General features: G+C 39.6%; 2 protein-coding genes across 2 annotated transcripts in view; both read left to right on the forward strand.

The window, feature by feature from the left end:
- Positions 1–4,829: 4,829 nt before the first annotated feature.
- th (tyrosine hydroxylase) lies at positions 4,830–13,670 on the forward strand. Its single transcript, XM_066702898.1, has 13 exons — positions 4,830–4,937; positions 5,497–5,697; positions 7,112–7,286; positions 7,563–7,651; positions 7,927–7,994; positions 9,082–9,132; positions 9,574–9,719; positions 10,294–10,429; positions 10,852–10,921; positions 11,243–11,299; positions 12,002–12,097; positions 12,519–12,652; positions 12,906–13,670. Exons 1-13 carry the CDS (start codon positions 4,848–4,850, stop codon positions 13,063–13,065), a joined length of 1,473 nt encoding a protein of 490 aa, XP_066558995.1. The 5' UTR covers positions 4,830–4,847; the 3' UTR covers positions 13,066–13,670.
- Positions 13,671–18,188: 4,518 nt separating this feature from the next.
- The window catches only part of mrpl23 (mitochondrial ribosomal protein L23), a 33,376-nt gene continuing 24,113 nt past the window's right edge, over positions 18,189–27,451 (forward strand). Inside the window, exons 1-2 of the mRNA XM_066701138.1 lie at positions 18,189–18,304; positions 18,979–19,101. Coding sequence (XP_066557235.1) covers positions 18,288–18,304; positions 18,979–19,101 — 140 coding nt within the window. The 5' untranslated portion in view covers positions 18,189–18,287. The remainder of the gene's footprint in view (positions 18,305–18,978; positions 19,102–27,451) is intronic.

Genomic DNA, 27,451 nt, shown 5'->3' on the forward strand with positions numbered 1-27,451 from the left:
TCTACGATCCTTTCTCAAATGGACCTTAATTCACCTGGTAGCTTAATAGTACATACTACATGTAAATTGCTAACAGTGTACACAATATTTCTGCTTTTGTTAAACCAAATCTGATTATAAGCATAATTAAGTATTACACCTTCTCTTCTCAAGACATCTGATACAATAATTGACTGACCTCAGGTATAGGCATTAATATAGGAGACCAAGTTGTTTGATAATCCCCTATTTTCAAATTACATTTAGTACACTTCATAGCAGTAGTCATGTCTTCCTTAAACCCAGATACATTAGCTGTAATACCTGTAGATAAAGGGTGTGTGTGTGCAGACTGAGCATGTAGGACAATGTCTAAGAGCATGCATTGCTGTGGGCCTCCGTCAACAGCTGCCCTTAAGATCGGCCTATTCCATCTGTACCGGCAGAGCTTTGTTTCTACCTTCAGGAAGGCAATGCACCCCTGTGCTTACTGTGCATGGGTTGCTTTCCCTATGATATCAGTGCGCAGTTGTTGCACTTCCTGTCACAGTATCAGTAGCTCATTCTGTGGATACAGGGGAGGCGTTGAGTACTGGGGAGCAGTCAGTGCTGCCTTCGACTCATCATAAGTGGGAGGAGTCACATTAGGCACCGCCCCTTGGGGTGTCTCAGGCTGTCTGTTTAACTTGGGGTCAGTGTGAGCCCTTGTTGCACCTGTAACCAGAGTTCTGTTTCTTTTCCCAATTTGGATAATGAGGGGGACAACACTCATAGTCAGGCTCTGTGTTTGAGAAAACATGAGGCCCCTCGACTTTTACAGGATTCTTTTTCAGTTTTCCCTTTGTAATCAATTTTAACAGATTTCCAAGCTCCCTGTTTTACTAATTCCTGTGCTCTGCAAATTTTAGGGAACAAATTCTCCCAATCCTTGGTTGCATCAACTGAGGTGCCCAGGATTGCTTTTAAATTAGGGTGTAATCCATGTAAAAACGATTTCTTAAACTGTTCGTCATATATGTCATCATCAATTGTATCCAGAAACACATTGAGAGCCCGTTTTTTGCAGGGCGTATGCTCTGCATGTTTGCCTTTTCTTTGTGTTACAGAATAAAATGTACTTCCCCAATCTGCTGCATTCCAACCACAAGCTTCGATTATGAGTTCTAAGACCTCATTCCACAAATTTGCTCTAGCCACTTCTTCAACACTTAATAGGGATCTTAAAGTCGGAGTGCATGCAGCTAGGACTATTGTTTTCCAATGCAGGTCGTTCAGTTGTGGGTGTAACTGAATGCAAGATAAGAGTTGAACTATTAATTCCTCTAAATCTGTTTCTAGATTAATTGGACCCAAATCATCTTTAAATGCTCTCAGTTCCAGAGCAGTCAGATGCTTAGTTGTCTGAGGCTCATGATTTACTTGAGGATCATCAGAAATGTTTGTGCTTTCCTGAATAACTTCGCCTTCTCGTACTTTCATGACTGCGCTACTCGTTCACAACATGCGCTTTACTGCCCCGCGAGTACATACTACACAGACGGGAGTAGTACATGATTCAGGATTGAAATCACAGTCCCACGCCACTCTCTCTAGTTCTTCCCAATATTCATCATCATCAGAGTCCAGTTCAGGAGAGACCTCCGACAGCTGCAATTATAGCAGATTGCATGCCTAGTTTCATTTTTAAGCGCTCTACTAGCTGTTTACATCTCGTATGATTACTCAGAGAAACTTTGGTTGCAGTGTGTCTGAGAGCTGCCTGGCAATTATTTAACTTTTGTTGTAAAGCATGGTTCTCATTTTTCAAACTCTCATTCTCAGATTTGCATTGTTTTTTATCGAAACAGGCAGCAGCTGCAATAACAGCATTATTGCTCACTAGTATTGCATTTGAAGTTTCAACTCTGTATTTTGTAAAAGCACGGCAGATTTCTATTTGCTTCCATTTTTCAATTTATTTTCTATTTCTGTAGAGTGATCAGTTAAGATGTTAACACACTGAGCTAACCCATAAAGAGCAGATAATTTCAGTTGTGGCTTTTTAACTTTTTCATTTGATAGCTCCGTTAAACAGGACTATGTTCTGCAACGAAGTACTTGGAGACTGCGCTATTGCTATTTTAATTCAGTCCTTACGGACACACCGGCTAGCCTTTTGACGCAGATGTTCCATGTTTGCCGTCTGTTTAAAGAAGGTGACTTTTAAATCACTCGTCCACACTTTTTGTTTTTCCTCCTTGGAGTTGAATGAGCAGTAAACACACTCCTAAGGTTAATGATACAGTTCGTACAGTCCTGGCTATGCTGACGACACCGTTATGTAAGTTTCATCTTTCAGGCAAAAAGTCGGATATACAGCAGGTACTTCCTGTTCAATCAATACTCTCAGAGCAATCTGTGACTTGTAGCAAATATCCATACTCCCCGTACTGGCCACCAGTATGTAAGAGAATTTCAGATCTCTTTCTTCTTTTTCTCTTTGTCCATTCCTTCTGTTATAAGGTTGCTCTTTAACCAATCACATTTTGCCAACATCACACCATGGTTTGGGTGTGTGATACAAATATTTCAATATGGCAGTAAGAAACCTAACTGTTTGGCCTCTTTGAGGTGTTTGTCCTTGTACTCTTACTCTTACTTTAACTACTAGCAGGGCCCTTCAGAATCTAAGGAACTAGGCAAACTGGGAGATGTCGGTTTCCTGTATCAAACCAGACAGATACAGATATTTCCCATAGAAAAATACATTCTAACAAATAATATCTTACAGACCCTTCATGTGGTGAGAATTAAAAAGAGAGGGGGAAAAAGAAAAACAACGAGAAAGATCTTGATGACACAGAATCTCACATAGAAGATCAAAATGACATGCAGTGCATCTCCTGTCTCTTTCTTAATGTCAGCTTGTTATCTTTTTCTGTTTCTCTGTCCTGTCCAATAGAGGAGGCCCTTTTGTTCCCTTGCCTCCAGCTACATCAGTGCTCTTTAACATTTCTCTTGTGTAGACTGAAGACATAACCCTTGGTGCTCACACAGTGCTTCTAGCTGTAACAGCATTCAAAGCAAAGACTGTCTCTAATCCTTTTAGCCTTAATGCTTGAAGCTACTTGCATCAAGTTTTAATCGCATTAACTATAAAACTGTTTTTGGCAGGAGGTAAAATACCACTTGATGTCATTCCAGAATTGGAAACCAACAGGCAGGGTTTAAACTGAATCACATTTTGCAAGAGGCCAGAGAATATTGAATTGAGCTGATTAAGTGACTCAATTTTAGTAAACCTAAACTGGGGCCTTTTTTCCTTCTCTTAGTGTGTCAGCAACAAGGGGAAAATGGGGAGGGACAGAAAAAGAAAAGCTCTTTATATCTTCATGTCAGACAACTTAATTTGCCAAAATTGCCATATTACTCAGTGTTAGGTGCAATTCCCATAGTGAACCATCTGAGGAAAAACATTAAATCATTGTTTCCCTATTAACAACACACACACACCACAGACAGAAGCTGAAGTGGATGTTGTATGAATGGTTTTATAAACACTCTTTGGATCCCATCCTCTTGTCTAAATGAGATTATAAATGCTCTCTACAATGTTATTGAGCGATTCTACACCACAAACACAAAATCATTAAGAGGGGAAAAAGAGGGTCCCCTGGCCTAATTTCAGAAGGAACCAGTGAAAGAATGTACAGAGTGTTCTTTTTAAGATAATTGTTTTGGTGCCTCAGCAACGGACAATGTTATCTTCACTATTGTAGCATTTTTTAAATAAATTCACAGGATCCACAGATGAAGAAGTAACAAGTTTATTACAGAAAACATAAATACACCCACAGCCCTCCTCTCACATAAAGTGAAGAAAATAACTAAGGATGTGAGTTGGAGAAGCCTTTTTGTATCTTCAGATAGACAATAGGTTATAGGTCTTATTGATGTGATTGCATCTCATTAAAATACAGTTGTGCAAAATAGTTTATCACATATATAACAAATTAACCTAGACCTAAGTTTGTTTCTGTTGTTGAAGTGTTTGATGAGTTGATTGTTGCTGGTCAGTGTTCTTCAGGTTGCAGATGTTTAACAAATACATTGTTTTAAGTCCTTAATCAAATACCGGTGCCCCAAAACATACACTCTTTATATTGTTTAACTGTTTTTAAATAAATAATTCTAAAGACAGTAAATGATTTAAATAACCGAAAGACAATAGCTGATTGAAATAATGAAAAGAAAATCGCTGTGTGCAATCCAATAAAAAATCAACTTAAGACAAGGCAACATGAAACTATTAATAATATAAAGAAGATAATAAAATAAAACATTTTCCCACTATACTATCTTCTATCTATCTATCTATCTATCTATCTATCTATCTATCTATCTATCTATATATATATATATATATATATATATATATATATATATATATATATATATATATATGTCTGTACCTTTGTAGACCCCAATACTTTGCAGGGAAAAACAATATTAAAGAAAATTTAAGTAACTACATCTTAAAATAGTCTGTGTAAGAAAAACTAAGCAAAAATCAAGACGTTTGCTTGGTGTATCATAATTTGTCATTCATACCTCTTACGTTTGGGTATCACACAGGAGATGTTCTTATACAGGTTGCAAATTGAATTCGGATATTTACAAATTCATCTGAAAAAAGAGAAATTATATTTGTCCCTGTAATATTGGAGGAATTAAGTTAAATGGAATAGGAGTGACAGAAGCTGTGTGGTGCTCGATAAGGAAATCGAGGGATTGACGTCAGGAAAGAGAAATGACCTCTATAAATATGGGAGAGAGCTGGAACCAAACGTAGTAGAAATCGCATTGGAAAAACGAGACACTGACCAGAGATGCCTATTTCAAACAGCTCTACATCTTCCGCGAAGAGCTTCCGCAGGGCAGCGTCCGAGCTCGATTCAAAGTCGACCGAATCTGTCACGGTAAGTCTTCAGCCCAGGCGAGCCCAGAAGTTGATGCTCTGAATAACGGTTTCTGCCTCTCCACGATTGAATGAAGCTGCAAGCCTGTAGCGTTTCTAGACACTGCAAACTACCTGTTTCTGACGTTCGCAGATGTATAAATATATTACATGCATGTCAAACTATTTGACAAACTATATGTTTGAAAAATCTCCGCAGCAGGTTCTGAGAAAGCGTGGAGTTGGCAAAACGCACTTTTACGCACTTACTTTCTTGATGTCCTCTTAAATGCATAGTCTCAATGAACAGTTTATGTTGTAGTTTTAACTTTGTAGCTAATATAAACGTTTACCTGTTGCATAATTATAATCAAAAACAACTAGAATAATCGCAAGATATTGCATGTGTTGGGCCAGCGAATATATTGTACATCACCCGTCCTACGCGTCTGTCTCTGCCCTGTTGGGTATTTTACTTATTTTATTTTACTTGTGCACTGAATTACATCAAAAAGCGCAGTATATCAAATGGTTATTTATTCATGTGTGTGTATATGTATGCATTTCTTTATTTAATTTAGTCTCCAAAGTTTGTGGGCAGGCGGCAGAGTTTGATAGAAGATGCGAGGAAAGAAAGGGAAGCTGCTGCAGCTGCGGAGAGTTGCGAGTCCGCAGATCAGATCGTGTTTGAGGAGGAGGACGGGAAGGCCATGCTGAACCTGTTCTTCACTCTGAGGACCGCCAAGATCCCCGCGCTGTCCCGCGCCCTCAAGGTCTTCGAGGTAAGGACAGCTTCCGTGCACGATGGAGCATCTTGTTGTGTGCGCTTCGACCTGTTTTTGTTTAAGCAAAATATGAATATAATGGCACAGATGTACTTGTATGGTAAAGCATACGCATATTCCGTGCGATGCAGATGGTAAAGAAAATACTCGTCTTATTGTTGGCATGGAATAAAGTTTACAAACAGGCGTGGTGAAGTTCGGTGATCTCTGAATGTATAAAACCGTCTGCAAACTACTTACATACACGAAAACGTATCACAGTACTGTGTTACCGAAACGGACGGAAGTATGTGGAGTTGTGTTAGCTGAGACTAGCAAGTCCCTCCTTTGTCGCATATCTGTAATTTAGGGTTTGCTGTATAGTCAGTCACCTTTTACTGCAGAGGTGGCTTCTGAACACTCTGAAGCTGAAGAGTGTTTTAAACATATGTAGATCAAATGCGGTTTTTGTTGCATTATTTCTATGCACAATTATTTTAATTATTATCTGGAACGTGGAGAGATTTAACGAATTGATATGCCACTAAAATCAAAATGAAAAAAGAAAAAGATCTATTGAAAAGCACAATTCATGATTTTTTTTAAGTGTTGGAATGATTATGTGCGCTTTTTTTCCTTTACCCAATTTTTGTTATTGCCATCTGCCCAGGATGTCGAGACAGATCTGGCAATAATACATTCTGCGTTTTAAACCGTTGGCTCAAGGGGGAGAATTTGCAGCCACTGTTACATTCTGCGTATTTAACAGGCAGCTAATTCAATATACTCTGTCAAATTATGGCGAACAGGTAGATTGTGCTGGAAAACAAGAAGGGAGAGCTGTCTAAAATAAATTAGGGATATAGACTTAATTTAATTACAAGGTGGAAGGCGTTTTCTTCACGATTCCTAATTCAACCTACTAGATAAAATAAAGCATATTAACTGTCAATGGTATATACCATAAAAGTCTGTTTTCGTGTGGAACAGTTCTTTATGAAATGTAAGAGTTTTCCTACATTTATTTGTGTCTATTAGAATTGCAATATATATGCATTTTAATTTTTTTAAATTATGATTTTTATTAAGCGAGATTAAAAGGTTATCATTTCTCCAATTGCAATTCAGGTTCAGCACCTCGGACAGCGCTGCTTCATGCAAAAATAAACACGTGTCTCTTGACTTCTTGTTCTGCATGAAAACGAGAAACACATTCAAATTAACGCAGCTTTGGTTTTCTGGTAAAGAATGCCCTTCCTTTTTCATGCTTCTGCGAGGATTTCTCGTTTTCTCAGACATTAAAACACACAGAGTATAAGCTTTATTTTATGAGCACACTTTCCACCTGTGATATGAATAACTTCCAATGTGCGGTCGGTGTACTACACGTCTCTTGTTTTTTTTTTTTATTTCTGTTATTTATGATTGATAGACCTTTGAAGCAAAGATTCACCATCTTGAGACGAGACCCAGCAGAAAACCCAAAGACGCTCTGGAGGATCTGGAGTACTTCGTGCGCTGCGAGGTGCACCTGTCCGACCTCGGCACCCTGGTCAGCTCGGTCAAGAGGATCTCCGAAGACGTCCGCACAACCAAAGAGGAGAAATGTAAGTGAGTGTGTCTGTGACTGAATGTGTAGCCCAATTACAACACCATCAACATCGATAGAAATTGCTATTGTGTTAAGAACATAGGCTAAAAGTGAAAGAAATTCACTGAATTCAAAAGGTTAGAAAACAACGGTGATACAAAGATAAGTAAAACCAATAGCTCAACAATAAACTCATCAAGCAATGCTGATTAAATAATTTCCACGCATCGCAATTAAATTGTTTCAATATGAGTTACGGCCTTTTTTTCTGAAGTTTTGCTTTCCCCTTAAGGTCACTGGTTTCCAAAAAAAATCGCCGAGCTGGACAGATGTCATCACTTGGTAACAAAGTTTGATCCCGACCTAGACCAGGATCACCCGGTGCGTTCAAACAAGACCGTTAAACTACACTCAATATGTATAAATTACAAGTAACAAAAAATGTATTCAAACTGAAACACAGCCACTTTTATGTTTAAAGACAAGTAACAGCTCTGTGTTAACTAAAAGGGCACTATGTTGGGAAAGCACACTAATGGAACACAAATGGCATTTTGGACAGTTAAAATTGTTATGTTATTTAAAACGTATCAGTTTTTGTTTATTTGTAAATAATATATAGTGCTCTAACTTATTTATTTATTATTATTATTCAGGGTTTTTCAGATCCCATTTACAGACAGCGCAGGAAAGAAATTGGAGAAATTGCCTTCCATTACAAACAGTAAGGAATTTGTTGCATTTTTTTTTTTTTTTTTTCTGTAAGCTATGTTTGTTTAAAAGCAGACTTTGAGGCTGTAGAAATGACCAAGTAACATTGTAGTACAGTAGTATACTGTAAAAAATCAAATTTGTTAGCAATCCACAGGACCATGGTGAATCAGTAAGATGTTTATTAGATAATGGTAATAAAATCGTATAGAGAAACAGGTGACAGAGATATAGAGGACTCAGCTAAGAATAGTTGTGGCTATTTTAGTATTTATAAGTTAAGACATTGAGACAAAACATAGAGAAAGTCAAAATATGGGAATAATAGAAAGATTCCATGAAAATTCACTAAATTCTGATTCATATGCAGATTATATTGTCTATTGAATAACCAACTACTGAACAATATAGACAATTAGTATGATGCATGTGTCATGTCCTTTTGGACAATTCCACCTCACCACTTCTGTGATCTTGTGGTTTGTTATCAATGTAACCATGTTAACTTTATCCCCTGAAAGTGGGCAAGGAAAAAGAAATGTTATGGGAACCAAGTGTCTCTGTCTGCTACAGACTTCTCAAGACACAGAAAAAAGACAGACAAACACAGGCCCTGTATAAGCCACGTTGAATTATTTGGATAAGTTCAATATAGTTGTTCATCACAGCAATATCATATTACTTAACAATTTAAATTAACAAACAATTGGATAAGAAACCTTAGTTATTATAAAAGTCAATAAATACATGAATACATACATAAAAACATAAGGTACACATGACATAAGTAGTACTTTAAATAATAATAATATCTTCGTTATATTTGTCACAAATCAGAATGGAACACAAACATGGAATGGAGAAAAGGTGTAGCCAGGATTTAGCATAACAAAGGGGTGTAACTAGGTTAGACCACTACAGAATATAAACAAAACTGTCAGATGTATTTGAAGGCATAACATGCGATGGGTCTGTCAATCAAGTGTGAAATGACATATGTTTGACCTCATTACACTTAAAGAAGAGCATCTTGCTGTCTAATTGTGAAAGTCCCTGGAAGGTAGACTGTTTTTCACTGAGAAGTCTTTCTTTCTTTCCAGTGGTGATCCCATTCCCAGAGTAGAGTACACAGAGGAAGAAATCGCCACATGGTCAGTACTGCTGAGCCGCAGACTTTTTCTCTTGTTCGGTGCTGCGAAGCATGAAAACAGAACAACAACAGCACGCTCATAAGAAAGCACACACCAAGAATATATAATATAATATGCAAACCAATAATGTCCCAATACTTGCCTTTGTAATGCCATTAATATTTTTGGAGGATATATGTTAATGTAATTTAAATATATTGCATTGTGATATCTTATAGGGATAGATAACAATAAACACAAACAACAAAATTGCATGTCACCTAATGAGGACCTTACATACTGTGGCAGTCTGTTTGTTTTTTACAGGACTTCCACCAGCTTAAAAAGCAATGGAAAATAATAATAATACATATTTATATTAATATTTTTTGCAGACACAATAAGGACATGTTTATAGGTTTCTTTCCCTGTTCTTTGTTTCCTCCTCACCTGTTTCTGTAGGAAGCAGGTGTACTCTACCCTGAAGGGCCTTTACTCCACACATGCCTGCACCGAACACCTGGAGGCCTTCCGCCTGCTCGAGAGACACAGCGGCTACAGCGAGAACAACATCCCCCAACTGGAGGATGTGTCTCGCTTCCTCAAAGGTACAGCTCTCTCTGTTCTTCTCCCTCGGCTTCAGCTAAGCAGCAAGCCCTTGCGCCCCCCCTTCCCACTTCCATTGCAATGTTGTACAGACAGAAACCCTCCCGCAGGTGAGATAATATATCCCATACAATACTATTAGGCAGCCTAGCTTTGCACATCACACTGGGTCCTGCTGTTGGACTGTCAATTTGGGGGCACGCGTTATAGTGTGGCAGGACACTGCAGAATTTCGCTCTGCTGGAAATGTGGTTTATTTATACAGAAATGTTTTGTTGTCGTCAGATAATTTATACTATATATATATATATATATATATATATATATATATATATATATATATATAAATATTTCACAGGAAGGTAAAAAATGTCATTTGGTCTCAGCCAGTCATATCATGACTAATTGACAAGATGCAAGGGTGATGATAAGATAGAAAACTCCATGCAGCCTCTTAGAGAATATAAATTTCCAGAACAAAGTGTTCACATCATTATTTTTATTTTTTGAAAGCTGTATCCTGTCTCCTCTTCTCCCAGTCTTTGTGAAGTGGTGTTGTTCTTCTTTCTGTGCTAGAGAGGACAGGTTTCCAGCTGCGGCCAGTGGCAGGTCTCCTCTCGGCTCGGGACTTCCTGGCCAGCCTGGCGTTCAGAGTGTTTCAGTGCACCCAGTACATCCGCCACGCCTCCTCCCCCATGCACTCCCCAGAGCCGTGAGTCCCAGCCCAATGTTCTTCTCATGAGAGGTTCCTCTCTCTGGATGCAGGCCTCAGTCAGCACAGACGTCACACACCATCACCCCATCCTCTGGCCTCTCAGACAGTGAAGTGGTCTCATGATTTCATTAACTGGACCCAATTGACAGTTCCCTCCAGGCCTGGGCTCATGCCATAGACGATCATACCTGCAATAAATTGCATCTGAAATCATCAAGCAGTATTGGAAGATCTATCTAGTTATCGATTGAGTGAAATACAGAGCCTAATCTCAAATGAAAGACAGAAGGCCCTGTAACCCATGAAGGGTCTGCATTTCTGTTCTGATAGAGAGATACAGAGAGTTCTCTATGTAACATTATGATTTATGTTCTTAGTTTGCTCATCAGATAGTTACCTGGTATGTCATCTTGTTTCAGGGACTGTGTTCACGAGCTCCTAGGTCATGTCCCCATGCTGGCTGACAGGACATTTGCACAGTTTTCTCAGGTAATGCTTTTTCCTGGCTATTGCTTAGACATTTCTCATTTGCTCATTTTGAAAATGCATTTATTTAATACAAGCTAAAAACTTTAGGTAACCTCAACACAGAAAGGCTGAAGTGTTCCACACAGTTCGAAGGCCAGATGGACATTAATAACTATGTTTTTGTTTTTATGCCTGTAGTTATCAATCAAAACTAATTACTGAAGGTGCATAGTGTGGATTTGCTTCTGTTCCTCTTATTTGAGGTTACGTGCTGATCTTGAAACAGATTTGCAGATGTGGAAGGCATGAGTGACTTTCAGTTTAACTTTCCTGTCTTACCAGAACATTGGACTTGCCTCTTTGGGAGCGTCCGAAGAAGATATAGAAAAACTGTCCACAGTAAGTGTGTTTATTCTCGTTTACATGATGACCCTTTCAATGCATTTTTAAGCCAATTCACTCCCCTAATTAGACCCAGAAAAAGAAGCTGTTAATGACCAAACAAAGATGATTAGTTTTATCATCCTTTCTTGATTGAGCCACTGATGCCATTTTGCTGCCTTTGTCATTCAAGCGCCAGAGTTAAGCGTTTGCAATAATCACTCATTCTCACCGCTCCTGATTCAATTTAAACTGGCATTTCCTAGCCTGATTTAGCCTCCAATGTGTCCTTTTTCTCATTATGCCTTGTTCTTGACCACAAATTAATCAGAATTGTCTTATAATTAGTATGCAGATATGTCTTCATCTGGAATTAATGAGATTAACAGGTGGCTAGCAATAAGTAAAATAAATGGAGGAAACTGAAGGCCCTGATTATACTAATAACCCGTGTTAACGGTATAACAGCCCAAAGCCCAGCCCCAAACCTGTGTTTCTAGTTATACCTCTGCAGATAAAATAATAACTATCCATCAGAAGACCAGGATCCCTTCATAATACAAAGCATGTTGATTGCCCCTAAGCATAATTACTCTCAGTGACACTCTCAGAGAGCTCAGAGAAAGCTGGTCTCTGCTGACTCTGTATGTGCCTGTATAACATGGCAATTTTGTCTATCGCTCCAAAATAACATTTATGTCTGAAATGCTTTTTTTCTAGCTATACTGGTTCACTGTGGAGTTCGGACTCTGCAAACAAGGGGGCGTTATAAAGGCCTATGGGGCCGGACTGTTGTCTTCCTATGGAGAACTTGTGGTAAGGCTTGTGTTCAAAAGGATCAGATCGTTTTTATAACTGTCTCTAAAGACGATATAGATACAGGGTCATGATAAAGGAAATAAGGATGACTTTTTGTTTGAGTTGTGCTTTTCATTTGAGAAAAAATAATCAGTAAATCAAAGCTATCACAGTTCTTTATGGATTCTATCCTTTCTTGACCTCATATTTGCACTGAACATTTTATGATATTGTGGGCCACTTCACTGTTCTTTACTGTACGCCTCAAGCTGTATGCCTGACAACAGGTTTCACAAACTTGAAAAGCTTAACAAAATCTGCCCAAATCTCCCCATGTGAAACAGAAGGTAAACATGCCAACAGTAAAGTTTCCCAAAATGTTGTTGCAGGTGTTTTGATTACCTTTTTTCTTTTCTTTTTTTTTTTTTTAATCTGTCAGCACTCTCTGTCCAGTGAACCTGAGGTCAGAGAGTTTGACCCAGAGGCTGCTGCTAATCAGCCCTACCAGGACCAGACCTACCAGCCAGTGTACTATGTGTCAGAGAGCTTTACTGATGCCAAGGACAAGCTCGGGTAATGCTCTGGTTACTTCTACTACGTTCCCCTGCTATGTGTAGCACCTGAGCTGTTGACCTATCAATTGCAATATATATTTTATAAAATAGAGTCCTTTACAGATAAAAAATAAACAGGAATATAAACAAAATGAACCAGCTATTAGGCACGGAGGAGAGAAAAACATAAACTCCCCTTATAGAGCATTTTAGCCACTCAATGTCCAGTGCTGGCTAACCATTTAGCTGCTTTGTGTCTCCTTCTTTTACAGAGCTTATGTGAAAGGGATTAGGAGATCATTTTCTGTGAGGTTTGACCCATACACCTATAGCATAGAAGTCCTGGACAATCCCATGAAGATCAAGGGTGGTCTAGAGGCTGTGAAGGATGAACTTCGGATTCTTACCGATGCATTGCACATCCTGGAATAATAACGCCTTGTCAATACACGAGTTGTACTGCTTGTGCATGTTCAATGTGTTTTTGCTTCTCTGTACATGGCTGCTACACTGTGCTCTAAAAGTCTAGGCAGAAGAAAATGAAAAAATTGAAACAAGCGTAACACGAAAACCTCAGATTTTGATTATCCTCACTGTAATTCATTCAGGTTTAACTTTCCTTTTTTCTTTAAATAAGGTAACAATCTTATTATATCCGTAAGTGAACATCCTTTTGCAGATCCCCCAGTTGAACATTCTGACTTATGAATGTACTATAGTAATTCCATGTAATGCAAAAATGTACTGTAGTATGGTCCTTGCATAGTCCACAGCTCTTTTTAAGGGAACAAAATTTACAAAGCTCTGATTTGAGACTTTAATTATTGCAGAAGGGGGAGATTAGCATTTTGTATTGGCTGAAAAAAATTGCATTATATCTTATAACTGCTTTGCCTGAGAGGAAGAAAAAAAAGGCTTTGGTAAAACAATAAACTCGCTGTATTGCACTTTTGCAGATCCTTGTCTTCTGAAAAACTACATTTGTTTTTAAAGCCTTTTCTTTTAACATTAACAATGTGCTTCACATTCTGATTGCATCAGTGTTCAACTTTGTACTTTTGTTTACATAAATAAAAAAGAAATGTATCCTATTCCGACTGTTTGTGGTTGCAACACCCTGAACTGAATGATCAAAACTAAACAGATACATCTCTCACAGGTGCATTCTTTGGCAAAACTGATCTTTCAAAATAATTATAATGATCGTGACTTTTATCATCATCATCACCATAATCGTAATATTAAAGTAAGGGATTTAAAAGGGTAACCTTGGCCCTTAACTTAGCAAATGGGCAAAATTTAAAAATGCTCTACAGATGTAAAAGCTCCACTTATTTCCTGTAGCTGGTTCTATAACTGCAACCAAAGTCTGTCCTCTTTTGTAACTTGGATTTTATTTTGTTTGTTTATTTTTGAGGAAAATGTTATTGCATAGATAAAACTGACTTCCAGCCTCTTCAAGACTACAACAGAACATGCTTGAATACAAACAATACAATCAGAGGACAAGGTAACTTCTTGTATTATTCTGTATTACCCCAGCACCCCTTTTATTTCAAACTGAAAGTTTTATCTCATACTACTAGTAATAATAATAATACATTTCCACACAGTGGCTGCTTAGCTTAGATCAATATTGTACACCGATCAGCCACAACATTATGACCACTGACAGGTGAAGTGAATAACACTGATAATCTCGTTATCATGGCACCTATCAGTGGGTGGGATATATTAGGCAGCAAGTGAACATTTTGTCCTCAAAGTTGATGTGTTAGAAGCAGGAAAAATGGTCAAGCGTAAGGATCTGAGCGACTTTGACAAGGGCCAAATTGTGATGGGTAGACGACTGGGTCAGAGCATCTCCAAACTGCAGCTCTTGTGGGGTGTTCCCTGTCTGCACTGGTCAGTACCTATCAAAAGTGGTCCAAGGAAGGAAAAGCGGTGAACCGGCGAGAGAGTCATGGGCGGCCAAGGCTCATTGATGCACGTGGGGAGCGAAGGCTGGCCCGTGTGGTCCGATCCAACAGACGAGCTACTGTAGATCAAATTGCTGAAAAAGTGAATGCTGGTTCTGATAGAAAGGTGTCAGAACACACAGTGCATCGCAGTTTGTTGCGTATGGGGCTTCGTAGCCGTAGACCAGTCAGGGTGCCCATGCTGACCCCTGTCCACTGCCGAAAGCGCCTACAATGGGCACGTGAGCATCAGAACGAGTTCAGGGTGTTGACTTGGCCTCCAAATTCCCCAGATCTCAATCCAATCGAGCAACTGTGGGATGTGCTGGACAAACAAGTCCGATCCATGGAGGCCCCACCTCACAACTTACAGGACTTAAAGGATCTGCTGCTAATGTCTTGGTGCCAGATACCACAGCACACCTTCAGAGGTCTAGTGGAGTCCATGCCTTGACGGGTCAGGGCTGTTTTGGCAGCAAAAGAGGGACATACACAATATTAGGCAGGTGGTCATAATGTTATGACTGATCGGTTTATATTATAATCTTAGCAGTGGTTTTAAAAGTATACAAAAAAGTAATTCTGTGACCAGAAGTGCAATGCACATTAACATACAGACAAATTAAAAGGAAAAAACAACATACAGTGCATCTGGAAAGTATTCACAGCGCTTCACTTTTTCCGCAATTTGTTATGTTACAGCCTTATTCCAAAATGGATTAAATCCATTATTTTCCTCAAAATTCTACAAACAATACCCCATAATGACAACATGAAATAAGTTTGAAATCTTTGCAAATTTATTAAAAATGAAAAACAGAAGCACATGTACATAAGTATTCACAACCTTTGCTCAATACTTTGTTGAAGCACCTTTGGCACCAATTACAGCCTCAATTCTTTTTGTGTTTGATGCTACAAGCTTGGCACACCTATTTTTGGGCAGTTTCTCCCATTCTTCTTTGCAGGACCTCTCAAGCTCCATCAGGTTGGATGGGAAGAGTCAGTGCACAGCCATTTTCAGATCTCTCCAGAGATGTTAAATCGGGTTCAAGTCTGGGCTCTGGCTCGGCCACTCAAGGACATTCACCGAGTTGTCCTGTAGCCACTCCTTTGTTATCTTGGCTGTGCGCTTAGTGTCGTTGTCCTGTTGGAAGATAAACCTTCGCCCCAGTCTGAGGCCCAGAGCACTCTGGAGCAGGTTTTCATCAGGGATGTCTCTGTACATTGCTGCATTAATCTTTCCCTCGATCCTGACTTGTCTCCCAGTTCCTGCTGCTGAAAAACATCCCCACAGCATGATGCTGCCACCACCATGCTTCACTGTAGGGACGGTATTGGCCAGGTGATGAGCGGTGCCTGGTTTTCTCCAGACAGGAGTTCAATCTTTGTTTCCAGAGAATTTTGTTTCTCATGGTCTGAGAGTCCTTCAGGTGCCTTTTGGCAAACTCCAGGCAGGCTGTCATGTGCCTTTTACTGAGGAGTGGCTTCCGTCTGGCCACTCTACCATACAGGCCCGATTGGTGGAGTGCTGCAGAGATGGTTGTTCTTCTGGAAGGTTCTCCTCTCTCCACAGAGACACGTTGGGGCTCTGTCAGAGTGACCATCGGGTTCTTGGTCACCTCCCTGACTAAGGCCCTTCTCCCCCGATTGCTCAGTTTCGCCGGGCGGCCAGCTCTAGGAAGAGTCCTGGTGGTTCCAAACTTCTTCCATTTACATATGATGGAGGCCACTGTGCTCATTGGGACCTTCAATGCTGCAGAAATGTTTCTGTACCCTTCCCCAGATCTGTGCCTCAATACACTCCTGTCTCAGGGGGTCTACAGACAATTCCTTGGACTTCATGGCTTGGTTTGTGCTCTGACATGCACTGTTAACTGTGGGACATTATATAGACAGGTGTGTGCCTTTCCAAATCATGTCCAATCAACTGAATTTACCACAGGTGGACTCCAATCAAGTTGTAGAAACATCTCAAGGATGATCAGTGGAAACAGGATGCACCTGAGCTCAATTTTGAGTGTCATGGCAAAGGCTGTGAATACATATGTACATGTGCTTTTTTGTTTTTTATTTTTAATAAATTTACAAAGATTTCAAACAAACTTCTTTCATGTTGTCATTATGGGGTATTGTTTGTAGAATTTTGAGGAAAATAATAAAATCATCCTGGAAGAGACAACTCCCATCAGGTTAGAAATGTTTCACTATAGGATAACGGTGATCACTCAGAATAACTTTGTAATGATTTGTAGTGACCCTTCCCTCTAAGGGGACAAGTGGACCCAAACCATGCCTGGAAAATGCCCCCCACAGCATTACAGGTCCTCTGGACCCCCTCACTGTAGGGGTCAAGCAGTCAGGCCTGTACCGTTCTCTTGGTGTCGCCACACATGCACTCGCCCACTTGTCCAGAACACTAGCCAGTTGAGCAGTCTGTGTGACTGAACCTCCTGCCATTCGTGCCCCAATTATGATCCCTCTTTTAAAGTCATATAGACAACTGGGCCTGCTCAGCATTTGTATACATGCCACAGAGCATGATAGGATGTTAATTGCTTAATTGTATCATGCAGTACACCTGTTTGTAGGCATCTGCATTCGTTATGTTACTCCACTCATTTATTTAGGTTTTTACTTTAATTTGTCACCCGTCTGTATGTACTTATTTGTACTTTATGTTTATTAAGAGTGACACAAATGTTATTTACTGCAATGATTAATAACTGATTTTTATTTTAAAGTAAAATCTACACAGCGTTAGCTACATTTTCACCTTTTGTTGTCTTATAACCTGGAACATATATGCAGTAAAAAAAAAAAAAAATAGCTTGGTTGGATAAGTGTCCATCCCCCAATAGTAAATCTAAATTATCTCAGGAGCTTCTGTAACCATGTGACACAACATCTTGTGGTCTGATGAAAGTAAAATGGAGCTTTGTGGCCTAAATGCAAAGCATTATGTTTGGTACAAACCCAAACAACATAATTCATGCTGTGAATCATGCTGGTGGCAGCATCGTGTTATGGGGATGTCTCTCATCATCAGGCACTGGGTCAGGATAGAAAGGAAAATCAAGCCAAATTCAAAAAAATTGCTGCCCTCTGCAAGAAAGCTGAAACTGGGACAAAGTTCACCTTTCAGCAAATTTTCTGTAAATGTCCTTGATTGGCCCAGTCAGAGCCCCAACTTATATCCAAGAGGAAATATGTGGCATGACGAGGCTCTGTCGGGCCTGCCCGGGGAGAGAGAGTGGCTAGTACGAGCTCCTCTCTCGTAAAACAAAGGAGGTGTCGTGGTCTTGTAGTGTGTCGCCCCTATTTACCCACTAGGCGGTGACATTATTATTAACAATACTTTGCAATTATTAACCATTATTCTTTTATTTTTTAGATTGCTTGGTTCTAGTCTTATTAAATGTGTGAATGTGTGAGTGTGATTTCGATTGAATACATTTCGCAGCGTCCTAATACATTTATATTAAATATATACAGTTATATACAGTTGCTTTTATTGTGCACCAGAGGGCGCTGCATTAAAATACCTCGGACGGAATTACACGAGGTTCCTCTTTCCTCGAGGTGCCTTCCTGTCCTTCAGATGATCTTTAGGAAGCGGAAGCGCGCTGTTGCTCCCCCATGTGAAGTAGATACACTGGTGCTTTCTACCTAACCTTCCCTGCATATAGAGTGATAATGGCGAGGAGAGTCATGTAAGTATTGGTCATTTGTATACAGTGTGTCGCAGTCCTGCTGCATTGTGCGAAACGTGGAGGAGAGAAAAGCAGTGACAATACTGTGCATTTACCACAACTTTACAACATTTACCATGCTGTTTCTTCGCAATAGCAGTCACTTAGTCAGTGTCATTGCTTTGTTTATTATTTAACATGTTGAATACAACTTAGATGTAATGTTTCTCAGCAGAATTGTAACTATGAACCTTTTCGTTTTTGTAGCCAACACGACATGCTCAACTGCCATCAATCAATGATTCCATTGTGTGTTCTAAAAATGTATGAAATTATAAATAAATAAATAAACACAGGAGTCTTTTTGTCCTGATATTGTGAATACTTAACATAAGATGTTGTGCTTTATCCACACATCAAGCAGTAGGCGTTTGATTTCCTATATAATGACTTAGCATTGTGTGTTTGTTTATTTGCATGGTATCTGGTAACACAATACATCTGGTCTGGATTGGGGTTTGCATTACTCTGGAGATGCCAGAAGATGCCCAAACTTCACTATTGCTCACCAGTTGCTGTAAACTACTACTTCCCCTATTAATCACCTGGCTGCACTTTGTGAAGAAAAGACCTACTTCTTTCTTAAAAGTGGATTGATCTGTAAGCCTTGTATTGCAATTCTCCTGTGTTTGCAGTTATCCCCTCTACCAGATTGGGAACCCCCAGCTGAGAATTTTTCGGACTAATTTCTTCATGACCCTGGTGAGACCGGGCAAAGAGCAGCCCCCTGACACCACGCAGTTCAGAGTCTCCATGGAGTAAGTGTCTGATCCAAAGCAACTGCTTGAAAACAATAATAGTACTAAAGTAAATCAAAAAGACTGTTAAACCATTGTGACGAACTGTCGGCATACTTTGAGACCTTTGTGGCTTTGACAGCTTGTTACTGCTCCAACATTTCCACTTCCATATTTTACTTTCCAGAAACTACAAACGAAGCTTTCAGAAGCAAACACAAGTCTGTAAATGATAGCTAAAATCCTAACAGGTCATCATCATACGGTCAGAGGTAGACCTGGATTTCAGTGTACCTCTCAATTAGGCACTGGTTCCTTGGATAGGTAATTAGACTAAGTTCAATTAACTAATTAAGATCTGACATGGAATGAATACAAGAGGCCCCTGTGGTCCTCAAAGAGGGGGGTTACCCATTCCTGGTCTAGGATGAGAAAAAGCACAATCTCCTAACCGGTGCTTCCAGGATCCCAGCCTCATGAAATGCTGCTCATAGTTAAACCTCTCAGTGTGAATGCAATATTCTTACTTATTTATATGGCTGATGCTTTAGTTCCTGGAAGCTTACATTTAACATCACAATTGATTCAAATATTTGAAGGGAACTCAAAAACGTTTTTTTCAGAGCTGGGTAATTAAACACATATAAATGTGATGCCAGAATGGATTTAATAGTAAATCATATATATTGTCTGGAAAGGAGGTGGGGAAAACCTCAGAATTAATACCACTATTTCTTTTTTTCAGGTTTGTTATATTGCATATGGATTTATTAAATGTTACCTTACTATGTTACTTCAATTCCGTGAAACCTTTTTTTTTTTTTTGTGCTTGCTTTATTTGATTCACCTGTCCCCTTAATGGTTTATACAATGTCTACTTAATTAATTCCCACAGCATTGTTGATGATAAATAACCATGACAAAGAGCAACTGTAGAATAGTCAAATCTCCTAAAGCAAGTGGAAATGTCTTTGTAAAGAATGTCAATCCTGTGTTGGAGAGATGCCCATAATGTTCCCATTGCCTAGAAAAACTGAATTCTATGTTTTAACCACTAGGTGGAATACAAACACAGAGAAAATACTGAACCAGGAGAGCGCTGTTATTGAGACAGTATAATTTCTAGTTGTGATATTAAATCAACTATTGGGCTGAATGTACATGTATGCAAGTGTATATGTCTAGATCCATTTAGGTATACACATAGGCATGTGTACACTTGTGTATTGTATGTTCTCTCTCTGTTTTCAGTCTCTTTCTCTGTATCAGGTGTGTGACCAGAGGCTAGACAAAAATGTGGTCTGCTTTTAAACTTGCCTAGGCCACATTACTATCATAAGCAAATTAATTAAAATTCATAATGTGTTAAGTTTAAAACAAGCCCATACCTGGTGAAATCTGTCTGCCTTGGGCTAGGGTTAGATCTTATTTAGGATTTCAACAGGCCTGACATATTTGTATATATTGTCTATGCATTAAAGGGTACGAAAGCTTCAGAAATGCAGCTTATACAGACGTAGAATGGTTTCCTCCTCTTCAAGATTGTCAAGTAACCACACATTTCCCTAATGTAATCTCGGCAGTCAAACCTTCAGTGACGCCACATCAGTCTTCACCTGCTTCTCCTGCCTGTCATTGCTAGGTTTGAGTTCATAATCCTTTTTGAATGTTGCTTTTTTTTTTTTTTTTTTTTTTTCCCTCCAACACATTTATCATCTTTACTCCACAAACATGTGTTTTGATTATGTAACCTGCCTCTTTCCTAATTGCTGCCATTCTTGCTGGAGACAATGGTGGTAGTATTTGTTTGATCGATAAAACTGAAACTTCAGAAAATGTTTACACCTCCCATCCCCCCCCCCCCCCCCCCACACACACACACACACACACACACACACACACACACACACACTGTTTCCCCTTTGGTGTTGCTTTTCAAAATTGATGACTTTTCACTCATCACAAAAAGAAAGCCTTGATTGTTAAAGTAATGTGAAGATTTAATGCAAAACATGCATCAGCTGTTAATGAGCATTTTAATAGAAGTTTTCACATGGGAAGAATACAAGGTTAGCTTTGTTTCCTATAATGCCCCAGGGCATAAAACAAAACAGTAGACAGTTGAGCTCAGTATCATTTTAGTTATAAGTTTATGAAAGTTTTAAACCACGGGAGCAGTAACGATTACAGCTCTATGTTCTACTCTTACCATCTGTCAATAAAAAATTAAATAAAAACTTTTCACTGATTCGTTTAAAAACCATTTCCTTTCCCTTTATTTCTATCGGTTATCATAGTTTCTTATTTAATCTTTGCCTGGCTGTAGCCAAGGAGTTGCCCTACTGGTTTGAAAGACTGTATTTTTTTTATCATAACCTTTCAGAATTTAACTTAAGAAAGGTTGATGCATGTTTGACAGTGAATCCTATTACATGCCCCTTGAGATCTGGATTTTCTTCAGTTATCAGCAGGTTTTGGAGTATCTGTGACCAACCTGGCGATAGTGCTTGTTGGACTTTGTGCCAAGGATTTGAAAATGTCAGAAATACTAGAACTCTTTGAACTCTTGAGGAATGGATGTACTAGGGACACATTTGTGCAGCTTATTTGATCCTTTTCTGAACCGCTCACTTTCCTGAATGATTCTTCTTTGGGCACCTCAAAGGGTGAAAATTAACCCTATAGACCACAGATGGTTACACCTTGCTCATTAACCACTTTAACCCATCCACGTTTCCCATGCCTGACCACCCTGGAGAAGCGGTGCACACAGCTGTGGCAGATGTTAGACTTTGAGCTATGTTGTCTGTGTTTCTCTTAATGTGTGATTTCCATAAAATGAGAGTAGATGTTAACACTTGAACTCCGCTCTCGCCAAGATAATTAATACGTACCTTTACAGTAAGGTAATGTGATTACTCCAACTTCCTCTCCAACCTCTTATGTTTTCTTATCTCTGATGATGTATACTTACGCCTGGTGCTGATTGCTGAACTGTAACGCTGTCTCTGGGGATCAGCTTATTTTGCTTCCCCAGTGCATCAGCACATACTTCACCTGCCAATTCTGGCTCCAGGGATCAAACATAGTGGGGTCTCCCTGGCACATTAGCATAATGCCCACGTCGACGAGCCCACGACACCTCAAGAGGACTACAGGGCTCGACAGTGAGTCTGGCATCCCAGAACCACCTGTCCAACACTCGGTTCAGCCCTACTTACCTGTGCTTGACCTTTATTTTTCTTCTGATTGTGCTTGAGGAGCCCAACAATGATCTTTTTGTCCCATCACATCCATTGTCCCTGCCTGGCTTGGGACACTGCCTTTACACACCTCAGTCTTTCCTCCTGCTTGTGCACTTAGTTGTCTGCCATCTTCGCCCTTTCAGCTGGCGTTGCCTTGTGCCATATACAGGGTTTCCCACAGTGATTTACAGGTGCTGCCTGGCCAAAGAAAAACAACAAAAAGAAACTTTAAAGCACAAGCACACATGCTCTGCCCCTTGCTCTTGTTTACCATGGTCAAACCTTGTCCACAAGCATCCCCCGCTCGGCAATACACGATCGTCCCCCTCTGCTTGACAGTACTGAAAAATATCCCATCATACCATCTTTCAAGATTCTTCACTGACTTTTCAGTCACTGTTGGTATTACCTTATCAATCTAGAACCTTTTATCCACTAATTTACTTCAATATGGAGATACTTCTTGATGTATCAGATTTGAACTTCATTCTTGCCCATTTGATGTTGGTTGATTTTCCCAGAAACTGATTAGTGCAGGCTGCTATTGTAATCATAGTTGTCATGTCATCCATGTAAGGTCTAATTGGTGGTGGTTCCTCCCATTACCTATTGTGATTTCCTAAAAATTACTTCCATTGCCATTGTAAAAGCCAGTGGAGAAATGGGGCATCGTGCCATTATTCCAACTTCTAGGCATTGCCATGTAGTGGTACATTCAACAGTTGAAAAACACAATTTTAAGTATCCATTGTAGACTTTAACTAAATTTGTCATGGTCAATGGTACCCTGAAAAAATGAAAAGCTGCTCAAAGAAGTTCCCGTGGCACTGAACCATATGCATGAGCCAAACCCAGCAATGTCACGTGGAGTTCCTTCCTCTCCATTTTAGCTGCTTGAATTTGTTGCCAGTTCACACTGATGCGTTCCAAACATCCTGGAAAACCTGGCATGCCGGCATTCTGGACTGAAGTGTCAACTGTAAAATGCCTCCCTCTATGTTTGCAATGACTGACCAGCTGTGTTCAGTTTAATGTACCCAACGTATTGGTTCTACAGACAAAACAACAGGCAGCTGTTTAGAATGGCTTAAATGACTGCTGCAGTCTTAGAAGGGAAACTTTCAGCCTCCACCTTGCGATAGGTGAACAGAGGAATACAAGCCCAATCTTTCTACAGTGCAATGGAGATCGTTTGTGTGAGAGGTGTGTGTCTCTTGGCGCATCTTCCAGATTCTCCATTCCATTTCACTTCAGCCTTGTGTCATGGTGTGTTGGTAGACGTATAGGGACCCACCATTACATTTCCTTAATACTGAAAGTAACATGGGAAACAGGCCTACACAATTACATAGCCAGATCCTGACTATATGATCTCTGCTGCCATCCATTATTGGTGGCGGTAGTCTTTTGCTAATATACTGTATACAGCCGCAGACACAATATATACATTAATCACTGTGTGAAGTGTCTGACCTACTCTATTTGTAATGAGCTTACATTTTCATAGCTTAAGTTTTGAGTCTGTGATATACACGTAAACAACTAAAGTATATTGAAAAAGAAAAGACTGGGCTGAAAGACATCTTGCTGTTTATAAATAACGGATTACCTTTGAGTTGATTTCAAAACCTCTTGAAATGTTGATCTTTTGCTACCACTGTAATCACTTTGTTAGACATGGGGTGGGTATCCTCCAAAGTAATGGCTTTTGAAGATGGCTTTTTTCTCTTACTAACCCTGCCATCATTGGACTAAATTTGTGCTTTCTAGGAGGCTTTACTTAAACAAAAACACAGACATTTAATGACAGCTGCAGCCGAGCAGTATGGGGTTTCTTGGAATATCAACAGCATTTTTGGCAGGATTTTAGGTTAAGAGTGAGTGGGAGGCGGCTCGAAACTTTGTATATGTATCGCCTTTTTCCCCCCCATAACCTCTTTAATTAGACAGGTGTTTTGAATATGTCACAAAGCAAATGCCATGACACACATACCACATGAAGAAAGGAGTATAAGTGGCTTTCTTGACCTTAATCTGGAAAGCATACATACTGTACTCCCTGGAGTCAGCATTCCACTCGGGGCCTTTGGCTGACAAAGATACTACAGGGTTTTAGGGGGATGGACGGACTGAATAATAGTTATGAATCCAATATGGGGTTTTAACCCAGAGTAGGTTGATCAGATTTCGGAATTGATCCACTTCCCTTGTCCTTCAGAATAATCTATAACATATTGGTTCACTTCAAAAATAAATCACACAGACCCCTGTTCAAATGTTATCCCAGAGTATTTCATTTATATCTTTTATTTGTTTTACTTGGAAAAGACAATTGTAACAAATGTTTATACCCCCCGCCCCCCCCCCCCTCCCAATTTCGAATCGCCTTCATTACTGCTGTGATAGTCATACTGGCACATTAGAGATAAGGACAACATATATCTATCCTGTGGTGTTTTCAGGCACTGATAACATTTTTGAAGTGTTGGCACTAGTGGAGCTGTCACTGGCTACACTGTGGCCTCACCCATGAGCAGATAAACTGCGGGGGTTACTGGTGCATGGCAAGACAAGGAAACCATGACTAACCTTTGAGTCAACTTAATTGAAATGTAGGTTGTACTAGGCCAACTGAGAATCCTGTTCACTGGCAGGTCATCAATGTCCAGGCCCCAACCTGCCATCCCACAGCTTTCCTAAAATAATCAAACATATTTATTTAGTTTTCCTCAGAATAATCCTCGGAAAGGGAGTTATGCATACAAAGAGTGGCAATCATTGTCTATAATTACAGAGTAAATTATACATAAAGTAAGATGTTGGTTTGCGATTGAGTTCGTCACGAATGCATACGTAATAGGCATATCATCATGCCATATTCCGTATGTGATCACAAGATTTTTCTTATTCAACACAAATTAATAATAAACAGCCATGGACTACATACTGCAGCAAGAAGAAGTTTGTGCAATGAGGTGGCTTTAACTTGGAGGTAAATCTCACTCTTTAAAAACACGCTCTTGTCTGTAGTAGGTTTACTTAGAAGCGGTAGGCCTATATAATTAATTTCCCCTGTCACTTCAATTTTTTGCCCACATTCCCTGAAGCCAGAAAAACTCTCTTGTAAAGCCGCTTATTGTATATGGAGATGTTTGCCAGCGCAGGTGTGGGTTTGTTGCAGAGTGCTTTGCGCAAAAAAAAAAAAAAAAAAGATTCCTTGCGAAATGGTGTGAGAAGTTGGCAGGGTTTTGTAGCACAATAACCTTCAACCTTATTACATGGTTATGAATACTCTCCCTGCTCCAGTAAGTTTAATTTTACTGCCAGAAAACTGGGAGCCCCAGGCCTACACTAATGTGAGATGAATTGCTGTTTGCATTTATCAAACTAATAACTTACATGTTTTGTAATACATGCATTATACTTTCTCCTGAACTACTAAGAAATACCCTAATGTAAGGCTTAGAAATGTATTCACATGCTATTAAGGAATCTTGCCTCACTACTTCCTACAGTGTCACCGCAAAATTGTGGTGTGAAAATGAAGTTGTAAAATGTTATTAGTCTCTTGGGATGTCTCTTTTGGCTGCTTAAAATGTTCCTTTTTGATTCTGTAACGTAAGGAGTTTGTTTATTTTTTCAGATAAAGGAACCGCAAAGTTTACCATTTTGTTACACTGACTAATATGTTTAAACTTTTTCATACTCCCACCCTCCCCCTGGTTGTCTGTTATAGGACTGTAAAAACGAAAACAACAGACCGGAAGGATCTGATTCACTCCAGAGGTTTTCTTTAGTGAAAGTGTTAAATTGTTGTACATGGAGTCAACATTCAGGAAACTTTACTGCATAAACATTGCAGCCTTTCATTTTTTTAAGTGACTACCCACTTTCTGTGACTAATGTTTTCACGTAACGGACAGTTGTCTGCAGACCCCGCAGACCCACACAAGTCACAGCTATCACTATAGTGTTGCTGAAGATTAGAAAGTCCTAGCGGGGTCATTTTTTTGTATATGGGATGTTTGTTTTACGCATTGTGTAGATGTGATCAGCTGGTCCTGAAGCACTGTTCTTCACTGTAGCAGGGAGCCTTTTTTTTTGTTGGGGTAGCCCATACAGTCTCAGTGGGTTTATTGTGTTTTCTGGCCATCCATATTCATTCATCAACAATGCTGAATAGCCATCTGTCCTTATAGTTGTTCCGTTCTCTGATTTAATGATAAACACACACACATGCATATTTGATTATTAGATACTTATTCCAGCATGATGTTTGCCCCCCTCCCCATGTTCCTCTCAGTTTCCTTTACAGAAAGCCAGGTACTACAGAAAAAAAAACTCAGAAATACGTCAATCCCATTGCATACCAGTGGTGAAAAGCAATTGAAACGGCCAAACTGAACATTCCCCTTAAAAAGGGCTCCAGTCTTTAATCATGGTCAGGCGCTTCCACTCGAATGACTTGGAAAGGATTTCATTCTGTAACCCATCCTCCCCACTATCAGGAAAATCAGGCAAAAGTGTTGCTTTCTAGGAACTGCTGTCTAAACAAAAACACAGACATCCAGTGGTACGCCCGCTGCTGCGCTCCATCACAATCTCAGCCCAGGCAACAAACGATTCGATTGCCGACGGGGGAAAGTTTGGGAGCTGCGTTTGTTTGTCGGTCTCCAAGGAGACGGTGCTCTCAAAGCTTATGCGCTTAGACCGTTTTGATGGATTCTGTTTACTGAATTAAATGATTCCATGATTTTTTCCTCTCGCAGTGCGTCCAGAAGGATTTTTTTCTCTCTCTTTCTCTCTCGTTCAGAAGTTTCCGTTACTTGATTATTAAGCAATGGTCTTCAAGTAATTATGGATTAGATTCGGAAAAGGTTGCTCAGCTGAAAGGCTGCACTTAGTTTGTGCTTCTGTTGTTTTGGTCCCTTTTAATCCAAACATAAATTTAAAAAAAATTATAATAATTGTTGGAGAAGTTTTACACATTTGTAGTTGGCGTAAACACAGGGTGAGTGGGAGTGCAGTTAGTGGTCATTTTACAGTGTTTTTGGAGCTGTATTAATTTTTCCAGGTTGAAGCCATTAACAACTGGTGTGTGTCACCATGTGATGGTCATCGTTCTG

Source organism: Amia ocellicauda, chromosome 4, assembly GCF_036373705.1.
Source record: "Amia ocellicauda isolate fAmiCal2 chromosome 4, fAmiCal2.hap1, whole genome shotgun sequence".
Taxonomy (NCBI): domain Eukaryota; kingdom Metazoa; phylum Chordata; class Actinopteri; order Amiiformes; family Amiidae; genus Amia; species Amia ocellicauda.